At 41.3% G+C, this 19,733-nt stretch overlaps 1 protein-coding gene across 3 annotated transcripts in view; it reads right to left on the bottom strand.

Annotated features, from left to right (window-relative positions):
• The window catches only part of COP1 (COP1 E3 ubiquitin ligase), a 106,532-nt gene that overhangs the window by 29,248 nt on the left and 57,551 nt on the right, over positions 1-19,733 (bottom strand). For all 3 annotated transcript variants that reach the window (XM_081194387.1, XM_081194386.1, XM_081194388.1), the window contains exons 15-16: positions 19,028-19,144; positions 4,229-4,346 (exon numbers count right to left, since the gene is read on the bottom strand). In XM_081194387.1, coding sequence (XP_081050513.1) covers positions 4,229-4,346; positions 19,028-19,144 — 235 coding nt within the window. The remainder of the gene's footprint in view (positions 1-4,228; positions 4,347-19,027; positions 19,145-19,733) is intronic.

Raw genomic sequence — 19,733 nt, 5'->3', positions numbered from 1 at the left:
ATATAAATAATAAATTATGATTATTGGTTTTCCTTCATTTAAAGCTTCATTTAAACACCAGCACCTTCAATTAGGCTCAGTTGTGAAAGTAGAGAGGCTCTGGAACTGCACCACTGCAGGTTTGTGTAGGCGGGAGATTGGAATTACACTATAGAACCAAAAAGTGTACAATGGGTAGAGACTCTAGTGAACACTGGAATAGTTCAACACTCCCCATAATGTCACAAACCTATCGGAGAAATGCAAGCATGGCAGGAGACCTTGAAATGTGAAATTGGAAGTCTGGGGACCTGAACAAATTGTGTCTGCAGACTGCCACAGAAGAGGCAGGCACACTTTTTGCTTTCCTGATGTTGTGATTTCCTTTGAGGGGAAGGGAAATCTTTTAATTACTTTAATTGTGAAAATTAAGCTAACAGACATGGAGGGGAAGAGTACAAAATGAAAAAAAAACACTTGCCTTGGAGATGCATAGACTCCCCCCCAAAGCGTACCCCCCCACACACACTATTCACAATGCACAGGATGCAATAAAGCAGCACCAGAACTGATGAACTGGTAAATGTCAGGTGGCTCCAAATGGCCTGGAGGTCATGGGGCAGATTTAATCGATGTGATTCATAAAACAGCTTAGTTAGAAAAAGCAAATATTTTCTTACAATTTTTTTTAAACTGCAGTTAACCACTGATAAAGCTCTTCCACTGACTGCAATGTTACAATACAGCACACTGTGCTGGGAGGGAAGTGGAAGAGAAGAGATCCCAACATCTCTGCGCAGCACACCCTTGCCCAGCTATTGCTTCATCTGAATTGGACAGCTCTGTCAATATAACCTAGGGCTATGTAACAAGCATTTTCAAATGTCTGTCTCTCAAGTAGGACAGGCCTCTTTTGTCCTTTCAAGGTCCCACGCATGATGTTGCCATCTGATTACACAGGCAAAATGCTTTGTGGTTTTGACACTGCCTATGGTTTAACCATTCAGTTTAATAGAAGTTTGAAAAGCAATGCTTCTCTTTTAGTTGCCAAACCTCTGTAACTTCAGAACAGAAATTATTTAAAGTATGAGAAAATGTACTTCAGTTAATCTCAGTTGGAAAAAATAGATCTCTTGTGTCATTTGAATGGCAGGAGAGTTCAAGTTGGCTAAGGAAGATAAATCTTTTTATATTTTTGAAATGAAGCAATATTTTCATTTACTGTTCGCTTGTGAGAACAGTACCATAATGTAATCCCCAGGGACACTTCTAATATGGCTGGAAAAGTAGGAGTGGCTTTATGATTCCTGTTCATCAAGGAAGTTTGAACCGTAACTCCCACTTGACCCCAAATTGATGTATTGATGTGTATGCATGTATGTAATAATAATAATACCTTTATTGTCATTGTACAACCTGTGTACAATGAAATTACACTCAATCTCTTATCGAACACTCAATCTCTTATCGAACAACACACCACCTCGCAAGTCAATTTTGCTATGTTATTTTCCATTAAACAGCCTAACAACCCACAGATAGAAGCTATTTTTTAGCCTGTTGGTACGGCTGATTATACTTCTATAGCTCCTGCCCGAGGGTAGAAGATTAAAGAATCATAGAATCATAGAATCATAGAGTTGGAAGAGACCACAAGGGCGATCGAGTCCAACCCCCTGCCAAGCAGGAAACACCATCAGAGCACTCCTGACATATGGTTGTCAAGCCTCTGCTTAAAGACCTCCAAAGTAGGAGACTCCAGCACACTCCTTGGCAGCAAATTCCACTGTCGAACAGCTCTTACTGTCAGGAAGTTCTTCCTAATGTTTAGGTGGAATCTTCTTTCTTGTCGTTTGGATCCATTGCTCCGTGTCCGTTTCTCTGGAGCAGCAGAAAACAACCTTTTTCTCTCCTCTATATGACATCCTTTTATATATTTGAACATGGCTATCATATCACCCCTTAACCTCCTCTTCTCCAGGCTAAACATGCCCAGCTCCCTTAGCCGTTCCTCATAAGGCATCGTTTCCAGGCCTTTGACCATTTTGGTTGCCCTCCTCTGGACACGTTCCAGTTTGTCAGTGTCCTTCTTGAAAGAGGTGATGGCCGGGGTGTGGGTCATCCCCGAAAATTTTTCTCACTCTCCTAAAGCAACGATCCCTTGCGATGTCATCTAGCAGACTCAAGGGACAGTCTATGATATCATGTGCTGTATTCACCACTCTCTTTAGAGACTTTCTGTCCGTGGCTTTCAGGCCAGCATACCACACTGTGGTATGTATGTATGTATGTATGTATGTATGTGATTAAGAAGTCCTAGAGTAGCTAATGCTTTGAGTAAAGGTAAACTGGTTACTGGCCAATTTAAACTGTCTCCCATGGTTCTGGTACCTATATCTGCCTCTGGAGTAGCTCCAGCTCCTAAATGTTGTGTTCTCCTCATGGGACTTTATGATTCAGGATTAGGGATGAGGACCTGCTGTGCCAAAGGATATTGTCCCCTCTTCACTAGTTCTCTTAGCATGGTATTCCAGACCTCCTGTTACAGGAGTTCAGTTCAACTATAACTCTGTACATGACCCAAGACTATGGGATTTGCTCTTGCTCTGAGTCTCTGGCAGTAGAGGATCGCTAAGGTGGCCGGGGAAGCCCTAGAACGTATGTCAGAAGCAGGAGATTGCACCAATTAACCCCATAATCCAGGATCACAACTAATATAAGCAACATCTTTATTTAATTCAGTAAATTTTCCCTCACGGAGAATAAAATGAATATCAGGCATAAAGCACATCCTAATTAAGTATCCCCCCTCCATCCTTAGAAGTCTGTCAGCCTCCTTTCAGCAGGGTGAGGGCACATTGCTAACACCATCATTGAAAAGCACTCCTGTTAAGATAGGACAGGCGCCCACTACCTGCACTTTCTGGAGAGAAATGAAGACATTTTTGTTCCAAAAAGGTTACCCAGCTGGAGGAATAGGACTCTGCCATGGGTGCATTGCATTTTTAAAATCTCCAGATTTAAAATGCCCCAGATTAAATGCCCAATTTTGTTCTAATAATAGATTTGCTAGTCAAGGGTAAAGATCACTCCTAGTCTGAAATAAAGAATAAGATTTTGGAGGACTCTTAACCCTAAATTTATTCCAGATATCAAGCAAGTTCTCTCTCCATTACTGGTTCCCCCTCTCGGATTAGATGAAATGACATTCCATAAGCAGCAAAATGGCAACTGTATGTTACCACCAGGGGACACTCCTGCAGCTCTTGCAACATCTGCCAGTAAGAAGAATCTTGCCTTGGAGCAGAACATTAGGTATTAAATAGAGCTGGTTGATATCTGATTTTCAACATGGCAATATACCACCAGCTAAACATCATGATAAATCAATAGATCATGATGTCTGAAATAAGGATGGAACTATGAAGACGAACAAGTATTACTGAACTGCCTTTCTATTATCACCTTCACATCTGATCAAGCTTTTTCAGAACTTAGCATTTGTTTCAGCATGCTCTCTGCTCCTCCTTCTAAAGGGACTGCTAAATAAAAACTTTACAAATAAATTCAGGTAGGTCGACGTGTTGGTCTGACGCAGTCGAAATAATAATAATAAAAAAATGTCCTTTAGCACCTTAGAGACCAACCAAGTTTGTTCAGGGTACAAGCTTTCGTGTGCATGCACACTTCTTCAGATACACTGAAACAGAAGTCACCAGACCCTTATATACAGTGGGAGGGTGAAAACTATGGAGAGACCTGGTCTGAATAGAGATATTTGATTCTTGTCTCATTACATATGCTAAAACTATTTTTGGTCATCTGCATACTATCCCTTGTTTTTTCCTGTAGGACTAATTGCAGTCAACAGATTTACCATACCCACTGAGTCAATCACCCATCTCCTACTACCCTTCTGAGAGAAACCCCACCCCATCCCACCCTCTAAATTGCTACTGGACAATTTTTTGATTTATTTTACAAATAAAGCAAATGTCCGCTTTAGCTATTTTTTTCTTGGACTCCTTTGAAGCCATAGTCTATGGAACCAAGGGAGGTGTGAAATAGTCCTTTATTTTTGTTCTATCAAAAGCACAGCAATCTGTTTAGCAGGATGACACTTCATACCAACACATGGTATGTGCATATACCCCCACCCACAAGCCATATATTTTAATGTCTTTGAAAATACACCAAGTAGAATCAGTAAGCACAGATGTTTTTCACAAACACCAAGGAAAATACTTACGCAGAGACTATTTCCTCTCCACTAACAAACTTTGCATATGAAACAGCCTTGCGGTGCCCTTTGAAGACCATGATTGGTTGCTTAGTGTTCCGAAGGTCATAGTAGTGAACACAGTGATCTGGGGAGAGGTGTGACAAAGAAGGAAAAAAGAAATCAGTGTATGCAAAGTGCTACTAATACTGCTCAATTATTTGTTTACCAAGCACCTTAATACAAGAAGTATGGAACATAATGCCCTAGATCAAGAATCTGACTATTGTTCTAATCAAAGGCCGGCTAGTCAAGGATGTGGATCTCAGCTATTCATTGATCTGGCAAGCAGGGAGCTTTGGGGGCTGCTAATCACATATTAGGGACGCGGGTGGCGCTGTGGTCTAAACCACTGAGCCTCTTGGGCTTGCTGATCAGAAGGTTGGCGGTTTGAATCCCCGTGACAGGGTGAGCTCCTGTTGCTCGGTTCCAGCTCCTGCCAAGATAGCAGTTTGAAAGCATGCCAAAAAGTGCAAGTAGATAAATAGGTACTGCTCTGGCAGGAAGGTAAACGGCGTTTCCGTGTGCTGCTCTGGTTTGCCAGAAGCGGCTTAGTCATGCTGGCCACATGACCCGGAAAAACTGTCTGCGGACAAACGTCAACTCCCTCGGCCACTAAAGCAAATTGAGCGCCGCAACCCCAGAGTCAGTCATGACTGGACTTAACTGTCAGGGGCACCTTTACCTTTAATCCCACATTTGTTCTAGTTCACAAGCTAGCTGCACAAGTGAATCCGCAATGCAAAAGTCCTCAATGAAGATGTGTTCTCTGTTTTCCTCCTTTTGAACTTTACTGCCGAGTTCACTTATCTGAAGGGAACTACCATATGCAGAAAATTCCACCAGAAACTAGCAGGGACCAGTTAGCTGTTTCATGGGATGCAGAGCACCCAACGTTATGAGACCAGGAAGGACTGGGAGTACACTGCAATCCCCATCTCCTTGAATAGCTCTTGCCTTTCTGCTTCAGAGTTGTACTATTATGCTTCCACGTGCCAACTGTGCTTATTTTTGAAACTAGGGCATCAATATATTTTTAAACCAAGGTTTGAAAACCAACTATGACTAGCATAAACTTCAATACAACGCTATACCATTGTTAATTATGTGGCTTATGGTAGTTGGTATTGGGAGCTGCATAGCTAAGTGGCCAGTGAAGAGGAACCGAAACCTATTTAGGTCAGAGTACAAAACAAAGGAACACTAATGGGGGAGAGGGGTCTCCTCAATTGAAAAGTTAGGAAAGCTTACTATTCCAATCAACAGCTATTGCAGGCTAGCAGCAGAAAATACGGTGTTTGCATATATTTAAAACAGATTTGATGGTCTCAGAAAGTATTTGTTTAATTGAGACCATGGATTTCTCTCCTATTACAGGTGTTAAATTAGTATAGTAACGCTGCAAAATTGCTGACAGCATAATTACTATTGTAGTGAAAGGACTGTTTTCAGAAAAAATCTGAGTTTTGCACAGGAAACCTATACCTCTAGTATTGCCTGGATTTGGGGTCTCGCTGCTTTCAATTTCTTGTGTATGTATATCTGTCAACTGAGGATAACACTTCACATGTCTGACAAAGTGGACTGTAGCTCATTTAAGCTTACACTTTGGCAAATCTGCTAGAACTGAAGTATTACAAACTATATTCTTGCTGCAATAGACTAAACCAGACTACCTCTCTGGAAGAAGGTTGTATTAGTAGATTGTACTGCAAGATAACAGTTGATTGAATTCTATTGAAAACTGCAGCCTTCTTTCAGGCTGGAGCGCTTCCATCTATTCAGTAGGCACATTTGGAATGCTGCAGACTTCAAGCATCAACAGAAGAATGATGAGAGGAGGGAATAGATAAGAAACTGGATTGCTACAGACAGGGAAAAGGTGCAGCGGGGCAGAAGCATCTGCTTTCAGCTTTGAATTCTCCTTCCAAATTCTGCAGTAAACAACTCCAAGCCTGATAGCATATGGCCCCATCATAGCAGGCCTGCCTGCATAGCCTATGCAATCAATCAACTTCTGTTTTGGTCAGTATGAGTCCAGGAAACTGTATGGTCCCTGCGCTCTAAAATTAGCCACTTAATAACTGATTATTACAGAAACTATTGTCTGTGCCAATAGAGGTTTCATTATTATTTTTATTAATTCAAACTTGCATTGTTTAAGTAGCTACCTCATGTCTAATGCTCATCACATTCATTAATGCCTGAACAGGTGGCCATGTTTCCTAATTAAAGAGATTCTCTCTCCCCCTTCTCTTTTTCAGACCATATGGACCTTTCACAGAACAAGATAAAAGTGCTACCAGCTAAGGAAGCCAAGATTAAACCAGGCTAAGTGAGAGGAATAAATATCCCAAGTACCCAGGCAGAAGCCTCTCAAATTGATTTATGATTTACTGAAATTGCTCACAACTAGGCATGCTCCTGGCAATCCTATACATCTTGGGCTCTATATTTAAAGAACTCTAAAGCAGCCAGACAATTCCTCTAATAATGAGCACCAAGAACAGACCAGAAGAACAATGATAGCTTTGCCAATACCCCTTGAGTCTATCCTATTAGTCTTCCTGCCAGGCCAGCAAGGAACCTTGACTCAAAGAACATTCAACCCTGGCTTGCAATGACCTCTTGATACCCCAAAACCCAAGGATTATAGGAACCAAATACTTTGAGAAGTACGATACAATGGGGAACCAACAGAGAAAAGTTTTGAGATACCCAAAACCAAAGTTCTGCTAAGATTTGTAACATCCTAATTTCAACCAAAGATTTATGTACTTCTGGTAACCACAGCTCTATGGAATCAGTGAAAGAGAAGGTTTTTGTGGGGCTTGAATCAGGGTGGGGCCCTCCTTATAGCTAGTGCTAAAGACAGAGAACAAGAGGCACTGCCTTAGGTCCCTATAATCCAAAGCTGAATATCTTTAGTGGTTCAGCCATTCACCCTCTTCCCTGCACAATGAATAGAGAGACAAGCTATATATTGAAAAGTAAAATGGACTACCAAGCACCTCAACACACACCTTTATTGTGTTGTGATCATACCTTTATTGTGTTAAAGCCCCAGCTCTGGGGAAAAAGCAGGGCTCCACCTGGAACTAGCTTCTCAAAAGAGTTGTTCCACTGGTGAACTAGCAATCAGAAGACTGGAAAAGTATTGTGTATCTTAAAACAAACATTGCAGTACTAAAATATTGGTAATCCAGCTCATGAAGGCACTGAATGAAAAGGTAACAGACATTTTACAACAATTAAATAACTATGTCAGTTCCACAACGTGATATGACTACTAGTAATCTGTCTGCAATGATGGCTGAATATTACCTATAGCACATACATTAGAACCAATTAACCAGCCTTACCATGTATCCATAAAACAGATCAAAGTTGCTTTTATTTTAAGGGAAGTGTAACTCTTCTGATATTAGCAGCAGTTTGACAAAGACGACGTCAGTAAGAGATCTTCCATATTATCAAGACCGTGTACTTATTTTTGCAACTGAAATTTCCCTACTGAATTTCACTTTTATTTTTACTCACTTTCTTTGTATTTACAGGATAGGATTCCCATGAGAAGCTCCTAAAATAATTTTGAAAACTGTGTCTTCCTGCAATATTCAGGGGAATCTAAAAATGGGACTGGAGTTCATTAGCGTAAGTGCATTGGAAGGCAAGTCCATGTGGTAGAGAAAAGAGCCATTCCTATCTTTATGATACATGCGCCCATATATCATCATATGGATTGGGATGGAGAGCTTGCATGTCATGAATACAGATTTTGGGTGCCTTGACTGTCACCATTTTGCAGGAGGGATTAAAGCACATACTGGAACTTAAGATTTGCCCAGTTAAAGCGGAATAAAGGACGCTGTTATTCTGGTGAAACAATTTCACTTTTTAAAAAGGATGAGAATTTCTGTGGTTTGGAATGTGATGAGGAAATGAATTTAAAAGTGTGGGATGAACAAATGACTATTGGGAAGATGTGTTAAAGCAAACCAGGATGAATGCAGGACAAACACTTATGGCCTCACAAACGAATCAGAACGAATGTGCAATGGAGACCAGATAAATCTAACCTCTGTGGACGCAAATCAGGCTGAATGATGAATAAACAGGTTGTGTGAAAGGGCCCTTCATTTTCATGTACATTGATCCAAAGTTAGGAGCCTAGGGAACATCCATGACAAAAGTCAGAATAAAAATCCAAAGATTCTCCTGGAACGAACAAAAAAAAGTCTGGTTCCTGGTTCTCTCCTGACAAGATCACATTCTTGCATTCTGAAGGATCTTTTTCACTTATGCTCTTTTGTGGAGCAAAGGCTTGATCCCACAACCAAACTCTTCACAGCTATTTCAGCATTATTTTTTATCAGCAGTTTACTGCATTATTTTTAAGTGGCCATTCAACAGTAGCATTTCTCTGTGGATTTGTTACCTCCCTGTGCAGCATTAAACAAGGGGAACAGCAACTGAAAAAACAAGTGCTAGCCTTTTTTTCTATTTAAAAAACCCTTTGCATTGAACAGTCTCTCTATGGCTTGAGGTTACAGATGACATTCATCAGGATATGGGGAACAGCCTTCACATGCCAGGGACATTTTTATTGACTTTTCTAAAGCTTGTCATGGAGCAGCCTGTAAAGGCTCCATTAAATAAACTTCTACTGCATACCTCATTCAAGAACTTAATCAGTTTGGGTGAAAGAACCAGTTGAGAATGAGTGGAAGAGTGGATGAAAGGTAGTTTTAAAAGTATGTATGTGAATCTGCTATTCATTATTCTAAAGAAATGGAGTCTGAAGACACATACACTGAAGTCAGCTCTCTCATCTGTGCAACTGACATATACTTTTATCAGTACATAGGTTCTTAGGATCATGGGATATATTTGGAAAAAGATGGACAGATCCACATATAATACCAGTAATAAATTTTCCTTTAGCCAGTGCAGTCATTAGTGTGGCACAATGGACCAGAAAATTGGTGGTTCGAGCCCACTCAGGGATAGCTGTGGTCAGAATTCCTGCATTGCATGGGGTTAGACTAGATAACCGTCAGGGTCCTTCCAACTCTGCAATTCTATTATTCTAGGGCACCATGAATCTGGCATGGGTGTGCTAAAATGGGATCACCATAGAAAAATAGGGAGGCGGTCTGTTGCTATATATGTAGCTTCTACTGATCACAGACATTCATCTCACACTAACATCTATGCTGTAACTCCAGTTTTTATACCAAACAGGGTAAAACAGGTATTATTCACTTTTTGCCTGTTTTTTGTGCAGATCAGTCTGCACAAAACTCTTGCCATGAGCTGCTGTAAATCTTAAGGAACATTTATCAAGGTAAAACTAAAGGCATCAAACACAAGGTATCAAAATTCTCTAACAAGTTTATCTCTCACTGGGCTGTTCCCTAAGGATTTATTTTTATTATTATTTAAGTTTATATATCACCCTTCATCCGCGGTTCACAGGGTGGTTCAGAGTATAATAAAGTAGAAATACATAACATAGTTATGCACGCACACAGAGCGAGAGAGTTTAAAAGGCCCTAGATTGTTTAATCAGCAGAAGTTCTGGTTATAGAGGAACATTTTTAGCTGGCACCTAAATAAATGTAATGAAGGCAGCAGGCAAGCCTTCATGAGGAGAGCATGCCACAAATCCCCTTCTGCAAACTTCAAAGTTAAACTAGTCTGGTGAAATGTCTCTTTTGCATGTGTCTGTTGCCATTTCAGTACCTGAAAAACTGAGCAGGCATTAGAATACAGAATTAATCTGGAATACTTTTGTAAGTGTTGAAAAACCAAGGAAACTGAGTGAACACATTTATATGTTACATATACAGTATCCTGTAATAATAAAAATATTCCTGGAAAAAATGCTAGCCATAAACAGCATCAAGGCCATGGTCCCTGCAATGGAAAACAAAGGAAGGAGAAAGCGAGAAATTATCTTGGATATATGTGGAAACTTATGCAGAATAGAACTGACAGCACCAGACATATCATCTGTATCTAAAAGTGTCATTCCATCAAGCAATTTATTTGAGTCAATGGCTGGAAGCTCCTCCAACATGACTGCAGCCAGGGGAACTCCTGAAGGGGTATCACATTATTCTCTCTAATGGAAGCTGCAATAGCTGGCACTGACAGTGATTCTGCATTTAGGAGAGTGCAAGGGGGGAAACGGAATGAAGTGAATTTTAAACATTACTCACACACCAATGAGTTTGCTTCCACTTTATATGGAAGTGTTATTAAAAGTAACCTATAACCTATAAGGTGTAACGTTTAGGAAAAGGCACAATAAAACTGGGAGTTAGCAAAACCAAAAATGTATCCCCAAAATGAATATCCAAAAAATAAAATTCACCATCCGTTCCAGAGCCTACGCAAACATTATGTTTCCATACCTTATTCCTACTCCTCAAGTCAACCAAGATGGTGACTTAATCTAGACTTCCACTCAGTTGGGTAGAGCGTAAGACTCTTAATCTCATGAGTTCAAGACCAATATTGGGCAAAAGATTCCTGCACTGCAGGGGGTTGGACTAGATGACCCTCAGGGTACCTTCCAACTCTACAAATTTATTATGTTCATTGGTTTCCATGACAGGCCCTTCTTTCCCCAGCCAGATTAAAAGAGCAGGATTCGCTCTAAGTTATTTCACTCAACACACAGCATATTACAGGATTTACTTTAAATGAAAACCCTTCTTATGAATGCTCCACATCTACCAGATATATTTTTGTGTCATTCCCAATCGAACAGATTGGAATGATCGAAGGGAGTCACAGCAGGCAGAACAGCATGGGAAGCTGGCTTTCTCACATATAACACTTATAATACAGGTCACACCTGCAAAACAGAACTTAAAACTTCCTTTTCATTAGATTTTATCATTCACTATTTCTGGTGCCTTGAGAAAGAACCATAATCCCTAGATTCCCAACTTCCACCACACACCCCCCCCCCCCGGTAAATTTATAGCATTTTTGGAACCTGAGATGTAGGCCGTGCCATATAGATACCATTCTCATGTTTTGTGAGAAATTAGCCAGCTCTACCATTTCAGGTAGGGACGTGAGTGGCGCTGTGGTCTAAACCGCAGAGTCTAGGGCTTGCCGATCAGAAGGTTGGCGGTTTGAATCCCCACGAGAGGGTGAGCTCCCGTTGCTCGGTCCCTGCTCCTGCCCACCTAGCAGTTCGAAAGCACATCAAGTGCAAATAGATAAATAGGTGGGAAGGTAAACGGTGTTTCTGTGCACCGCTCTGGTTCACCAGAAGTGGCTTAGTCATGCTGGCCACATGTCCCAGAAGCTGTCTGCGGACAAACACCAGCTCCCTCAGCCTATAGAGCGAGATGAGCGCGCAACCCCAGAGTCGTCTGCAACTGGACTTAATGGTCAGGGGTACCATTACCTTTACCTACGATTCTATGATGCCCACTGGGCCTTTGGTTTCTTGTTTTTTCCCCACACCTATACCAAAATATACCAGTGAAAAATGAACTCTGAACAACCACTTGAAGGAATCATGGACTTCAAGAATTCTTCCAGACTCCAAAATAACCTGCTCAAAAAGCAACCCTGATATTTATTAGATTTTTACCTGCGGACATTATTTATTTTAACAGCCTTCATGTAAAGCCAATTTTGCGCCCTCAGGGCAACATAAGTATTCCAGTTATAAAACACTGTCCCACTAATTTTTAGCTTGGGGCATCAAGAAAAAATGTAGAAAAGGGGACTCATGCTCCAGTGCCTTTTATCTACTGCTCTGAATGAAAGGTGAATGCCTAATACAGAAGTTTAAGATATAAGAAATCGTTATAATAAAAGGGGCTTTAATATATTCAGAATGTTATAAGAAAACCACAAGAAAAGAATGAACACACAATGGTCTTTGTTGCAGGGTGGGTAGGAAAGAAAGATGAATGTGGAAATGCACTTTCTACTTATCGCATAGAAATACAGGAATGAATAGAACAAACGCTGAAGGTCACTTTCCGTAAGGAGGTCCAGGCTACCAATAAGCAGAACTGCTAGGGTCTGGCCCAAAAAGAGAATCACATCCAAAGCCAGGGAGTCAAAATGCAAAATGAAATGTAACTGTATCATGCAATACTACCTGTTCTATTTACCAAGATTCGGAATTATCATGCTGTTGTGAAGAATTAGGACATTCCTTGATCTAATGGGCAAATATGGGATTCAACCACCACCACACAGAAATTAGGGCACAATCTTCATGTGTAGACTTAGGCAGGGCCAGCTCAATACATTTTGGGGTGAACCCCAAAACTGCCCCCCTCCCAGCAGGGAAGAGGGAGTAAGGGAAGATCTACATCAGGAACAAGGGGGAAAGGAAGATAAGACATCTGTATCTGCTGCCCCCGTGGATCATGCTGCCTGAGGCAGTCACCTCACCCTGCTTCATAGGTGGGCCAGCCCTAGACTTAGGGAGTCACCAGAGTTTGGGTTAATTCCAGTGTGTCAGATCAGCCACAGCTTACAGATGAGGTGTAACAGTTTGACAGAGATGCACAGCACAGCAGAGAAATGGGCTGGGACAATGCTCAACTGGAAATAGGACTTCCCGAAAAATTGAAGATATTTAGCCATTGCAACACCACAAACCTACCTTGCAAATTAACACATGATATATGTGAAGGCAGTGAATGTCCTATGTGAGTGTCTGGAGGTTGTTGTAGAATGGATGGCGGTTAATGGATTGAGGTTGAATCTCAACAAGACAGAATTACTGTTTTCTGGTGGGTGTGGGGGACTTCCTGGTCCTGAATGGGGTAACAGTGACTCTGAAGGACCAGGGTCTGGGAGTCATTTTGGACTCACAGGTGTCCATGGAGGCACAGGTTAATTCTGTGTCCAGGGCAGCTGTCTACCAGCACCATCTGGTACACAGATTGAGACCCTGCCAGTTTGTGCACTGTCTTACCAGAGTCTCACCAGAGTGGTACATACTCTGGTTATCTCCTGCTTGACTACTGCAATACATTCTATGTGGGGCTACCTTTGAAGATGATGTGGAAACTACAACTAATCCAGAATGCAGCAGCTAGACTGGTAAAGGATCTACACTTGCTCCTGGTATGCTTCTGAGAACAATTGAAAGTGTTGATGCTGACATTTAAATCCCTAAACAGCCTTGGTCCTGTATACCTGAACAAGTGTCTCTTCAGCCCAGACACTGAGGTCCAGCTCCAAGGGCCTCCTGGTGATTCCCTGTGAGAGGTGAAGTTACAGGAAACCAGCCAGGGGGCCTTTTTGGCAGTGGTGCCCTCCTTGAGGAATGCCCCGCGATCAGATGTCAAGGAGATAAAGAACTACACGACTTTCAGAAGACATCTGACGCACCCCTGTATCAGGTGGTTTTTAATGTTTGGTTTTTTATTGTGTTTTTATATGTGTTGGAAGCTGCCTAGAGTGGCTGGGGCAACTCAGCCAGATGGGTGGAGTATAAATGATGATGATGATGCTCTGTGTACTTTTGAAGCTACGAACAATTCTTAAGAACGGGATGTTAAATGAGTCTTTTATCTAAGCACTGGACTGATAACCACTGACAACCAGAAATTCCATGCAGAAATCTGAGTGGAATTGCCTTCAGATAAGTGAGTGAGTTTGTGAAGGAGGGACAGAGCACAGTTTCTCCTTCTCCAGTCTGCTGCACTTCTAGTTTGCAAAACATTTACCTTTCTATATTTTACATTATATATTTTTCCAGAAGCCGCTGAGAGTGGCTGGGGCAACCCAGTCAGATGGGTGGCATATAAGTAATAAAATTACTACTACCAGCCTACTTTTTACTCATACTCTTATGAGTAAAAAACAGGTAAGCAAACTTTTTGCAGGTTTTAGTAACAAGGCTGTGCTAAACAACACATTTAATGCCAAATAAATCAATGGATGCACGGCATAACCATTAGTACTGGATATAGTGCTATAGTACTGGATATAGTTTCAGACATGAAAACTCTCAATGTGGGAGGGGAAGTGAAATAAAAGTGTAATCAAAATTCTCTTGTCTTGGGAAACTAACATTATTATTTATTATTATTATTATTTATTGAATTTACATACTGCCCTATACCTGGAGGTTGTAAGAGCTGGAGAATCTTCTAGGCTTATATTCCAGGACTGAACCAGATCAGTGCTCTATCACAATCTGCTTTGGAAAATCTCATAATTTATAAAAGTGATTTGCTATGCAACGTGTAGGAACTGGAACTTTCATTTCTCAAGTCCTTCTTGGGCACACAGATTCAGTTACATGGTTCTTTGGACTGCAGCCCTAGTCATGCATGGCATGGCATTTAATCCAACAGGTCTGTTCCCCAGAAAGATGGCGAATATGCAGGCTCACCACACTGCTAAAGCAGATTTATAAAGATACTTTCAGAATGAAAAGTTTTCATCTTGAAACAATAGAGAGTCATTACCAGCATTTTATATTCAGTTGTGATTACAGTTTATACTAAAGAATGCTCCAACTCAGACAGCATACCAATAGAAAGCTGTAGGCAAAACAATTTCCATTTTATTTTCACAGCTGAATAAACTTTGCAGTCTTCCTTAAGTTTGAGCCTCCAATTCAATGTGATGCAGTTTTTTTCCTTTCTACACCATTATTTGTTTATCCATTTTTAATATGAAGTGTAAGGGCTCTGAGATACAAACCTGTTGAAAAGTTATCAGAAACATTTCCATTTGCCTCTCACAGTGTAAAACGACTACAACTAAGCTCCTGTTTTCGCACGTTGGAAACAGTTGCTGTCCTAACCCAGTTGGAAACAGTTGCTGTCCTAACCCAGGAGTGGCAAACCTGTGAACCCCAGATGCTGATGGAGTAAAATCTCATCATCCCTGACCACTGGGAAATGACACCTGCAGCTGATGGACCCCTGGTACAATTTAAAGTTAATGTGAAGCCAAGTATGCTACCTTAAGAACTGACATTGAAGTAAGGTCTTCTGAAATAAATTGACTGTAGGTTTCAGCTCAGTTTCCTGGATGACATAGCAGTCTCAATTCCTGCAAATTCAGCTTCTAGATTGGCTTTGGGATTAGACTACTTTTGATGCCCTAAATGTATGGAGACTGACAGGGCTAGCATTTTCTGACTCTTACTAGCTTTTCATATGGTGCACCATTAGACTGTACTGAAATAGATGGAAACAACAAATGTACCCAGATAATTCATGCCCAGACACAGGTGCTTCAAGTTACAGACTCTGCTAACCCAGAAATAGTACCTCAGGTGAAGAACTTTGCTTCAGGATGAGAACAGAAATCGTGCGGCACAGAGGTAGCAGGAGGCCCCATTAGCTAAAGTGGTGCCTCAGGTTAAGAATGGACCTCCGGAACCCGAGGTACCACTGTACATTATACCAGATGGAATTAGAAGTAAGGAATATGAAGACTGACTTTTTTAAAGCATGTGCGGACCGGTTACACATGTGAAAACCACCTGTAACACCAATAATTACTGCCTCACCCCTAAAACATCTTAACACATTTTATAAATATTGCTAAACAAAACATTCACTCTCAGAAGTTCCATTAGCTTCTCCCACTGACTATATTCTTGGCTTTCACATGCATTACTGCTCTACACCTTGTTCCCTTTTATGCTCCCTCTAAATCATTGCCACCAAGAAATACAGACAATTTATAAAGATAAACACGCAACGAGTGCTGGTAAAGCACAGAGGTAAAAGGCTTATAAATAAAATAGCATCACTCTCTTAATTCCAGAAGCTGGGAAACCAAAGCTAATATGCGGGAAAGTGCCAAATTATTTCCTATTTCCACTTGTGAAAAAGAATACATTACCTGCTCATTTTTCATTTTCCCTCCCACTATGTCTGCCGAGATATAGACCTAGTTCTCACTAATGTGGTAATCTTTTGTCAAGACTGCAGCCACAGGCAACGGTTCACATTGCTGAATATGCTTCTATGTAGCAAAGAATCCCTACGCATATAAAACTAGTCTCGTTCCTCGACATCTAGTTTTTTGCGCTTTGTATCCAACTAAGTTCTTATTGAGCTCTACCATTCCATAACTGGCCCTGCACACCCTTGTGAACCTCTGCCTATGTGTTGAAGATTCTCAAAGAGCCGCTGTCAAAAAAAATCTCACTCTTGCCACGCCACCAAATGAAGCAGAAAAACAAGCCCAGTATGAAAGAAAAATTGAATTCTCTATACCAAAAAGATGCAAAAGTTAATTGTGCTGAAAGTAGCAGTATGGCCAACACATTTCAATCAGACAGGAACAGTAGCTGTTGACAACTCTAATTGAAAATGACAGTGCCAAAGGGTTTTCTGCCTGGCTCCTGCTCAGAAGTCAGCGCTTCAAATCCAATCCTTTGATGGATACACATATCACATAGTTTTCTGTAATGTCCCTTCTTACATCAAAGATGCAAGGAAGAATCTCTAGTTTTTAAGAACATTAACTCTCAAAGACCTTTGGGACCTCAAAAATGTTAAAAATTAAAACTTCTCCAAAGAATGGTGTTAGCATAAGCACATCTGAAGGCAGCCCTGTTTAGGGAAGCTTTTTAATGTCTGATGTTTTATCACATTATTATGATGATGATGATGATTATTATTATTATGATTATTATTATTATTATTTCTGTTGGGAGCTGCCCAGAGTAGCTGGGGAAACCCAGCCAGATGGGTGGGGTATTATTTATTTATTTATTTATTTATTTATTTATTTATACCTGCCTGCCTACCTACCTACTACTACTACTAAACATGTTCTTCAACACTGACTTACCAGTTTTCTTCTCCTACCTCCTTCTTCCACTGTTCTCTAATTTCCTTCTTACCTTCGCTCTCTTTGGTGGGGTGGGGGTGGGGAGTTAGCATGAAAATCTATTTAAGCTTATGCTGATGCATCCATTCCATGATCCGACTCAAAAAATTTAAAATGCAGTATGTAAGGTTGTAAGATTGAAGACCTGTTACTTTCGTGTATGGATACATGATGTCCATACATATAGAAATCTATTACTCACTACTATTACTACTTGCTACTATTACTACTTGCTACATAAATTGAGAACTCAGTCCTAATAGGAGCTCAATACAAAATACCTCATTTTGAGTCTGGGATCCGTTCCGGAGCCCCGGACGTTCGATGAAAGGGACACTTGACAAAGTGCTGCTCTGCGCACATGTGTGAGCAGTTTTGTGCTTCTACGTATGTGCGAAGTGCGAGTTAGTGCTTTTGTGTGTGCGGCAAACCTGGAAGCAACCGTTCCGGTACTTCTAGGTTTGCTGCGGACGTTCCACAAAATGGAGGCTAAACGGGGTGGACTCAAAATGAGGCATTAATGTATCTTCCTAGGGAGGTATGAGCAACGATGAGGGAAAGGATCAATCATCTCTTTATCCTTTTCCAGAGCATCTATCTTGATTACAGGAGTGGCTCAGTGCATTATGTAGCCACCTCATGTCACAATACAAGAGGGCTGGCTTTCTGTTGCATCAGTGCTGAAGACTAAGGAGGCTAGAATGTCTTGCAAGTTTTTTTAATTCTAAGGGCCCACCCTTCAGGAATCTTAAAAGCATACCGTATGACGGGAAGAGGGAATCTCTAATCAGTTGACCAAATCAGGCTTGCCAGACATATTAATTTGGCCCAATAGCCTATGATTCCAAGCCAGGCCTATCTGCCCTCCACTGGAACTCATACAACATCAAATGTTAGGCAGGTGAAACTGCAGCTGCAGAGGAACCACCAGAAGACTTCTGCAAGTTAAAAGGTGCATTCAGCACCTTTTAACACTGTCATCCAATGCAACCCTCGCTGGAATTGGTTCCATGGGAGCCAATCCCTGCCAAAATCAGGACTCCTAGTCAGTGCTAAATTTAAGATTTGCACCACTCAGGAGGAGCCACTATTGGGATAGTTTGCTCCCAGCTCACCAGCCCTTGTGTTCCAATGCCATGTTGAGAGTCTAATTCTCCAGCAGATTCGCTGATTCAAACAGGAAGTGTCAGGAGGCTTTTCTTGAATTGCAGCAGCCTGCCTCTTGTGCAGGAAAGGTCGCTGTAAGCACCATTGCACTGCTGGCAAAAATGTCTATAGCATCTCCTACTCATCATGCTACTACTTCTCTTTCCATCCTTTCCCAAACATAAGGATTGGCATGCAAAACCAAAGAAGTGCTGCTTCCACAATGATCCTAAGCTGCTGTTCTCAGCTACTGGGAAAGGGTGGCATTAGTGATCTGTGTGAAGCTTCCACTTTCCAGTTCTTTGCCAAACCAACTGGAGAAAAGACCAAACTCACTGAACAAAATGGGATTTACTTCCAGATAAGTCTGCATAGGATATTAGGCTTTTACACATGCTCCTGCACTATCCTGTTATGCGCTTTGATGGCTTCTTCCCGCACAAACCCTACTGTTGTAGATTCCCAAACTCAACTCCTTTTCAGGAGAAGGGAAACCTCAAAAGAATAAGGGGGAGGAGAAGTAGCTGCACCCAATGACACTCTGAAGAACGCTACAAAAATGCTGTTCTCTGACCAAAAGACAGGGCTGCAGGAGTATATAAAATCTGCCCTCTGGTCACCTGGGAGAGATCAGAGTTACTAAGTGCTGCATAATTGGACCCCTGATCACAGCTTGGAAATAGACAAACAGCCCAATTAGCAAGTGCAATCTGGAAACACAAGTGATTCTGCCCTTTCACACGAAGTGGCAGTTCATACACCTACCTGCACAACCAAAGGCCAGATGGTACCTAGATGATGGGCTGAATTTCACACAACATACATTTGCCTTGGCCTCAATACTAGCTACCGAATTGTCCAGGTTGGTCGACCACAGCTTCACTGAAGAAAAAAAGAGAGAGACAAACAAAATAGGCAGGTTAAGCTGCAGTGAGTTTCCTATAATGTTTACCTTTGGTTATTTTACCACTAACCAGGAATCTAACAATAGAAATAAATGACACGTACTACTAATATTCTAAGGGCAACAGCAACTATTCTGAGACACCCATCCACACATAAACAGTCTAAGAGGTTCACAATTAGAAGGCAAGTCAAAACATCAAATCCCAGCATTGAGATGAAGCTGTGCCACATTTATCCCCAAATCAAGTTCTGCTAAGATGCTCATAATTTTTTAATGTATTTATAATGATTGGCCATTTAACTCAAAGGTATGATCAATACACATTGTGTTTATTATCAAATGGAACCTGTTTTATACTTGGGGGGGGGGCAAGCTGGCAGGAGGATGGAGACACCCCACACACACCAGAAGAAAAGACATACAAAAGAAAGAAAACATTATTGCTGTTGTTCTAAAGGCATGGGTAAAAAAAAGGTAAAGGACCCCGGACAGTTAAGTCCAGTCGCAAACGACTCTGGGGTTGCGGCTCTCATCTCGCTTTAATGGCCAAGGGAGCCGACGTTT

This window comes from Podarcis bocagei (assembly GCF_964188305.1).
Source record: "Podarcis bocagei genome assembly, chromosome: 5".
Taxonomy (NCBI): domain Eukaryota; kingdom Metazoa; phylum Chordata; class Lepidosauria; order Squamata; family Lacertidae; genus Podarcis; species Podarcis bocagei.
This window is presented reverse-complemented; position numbering and strand designations above follow the sequence as displayed.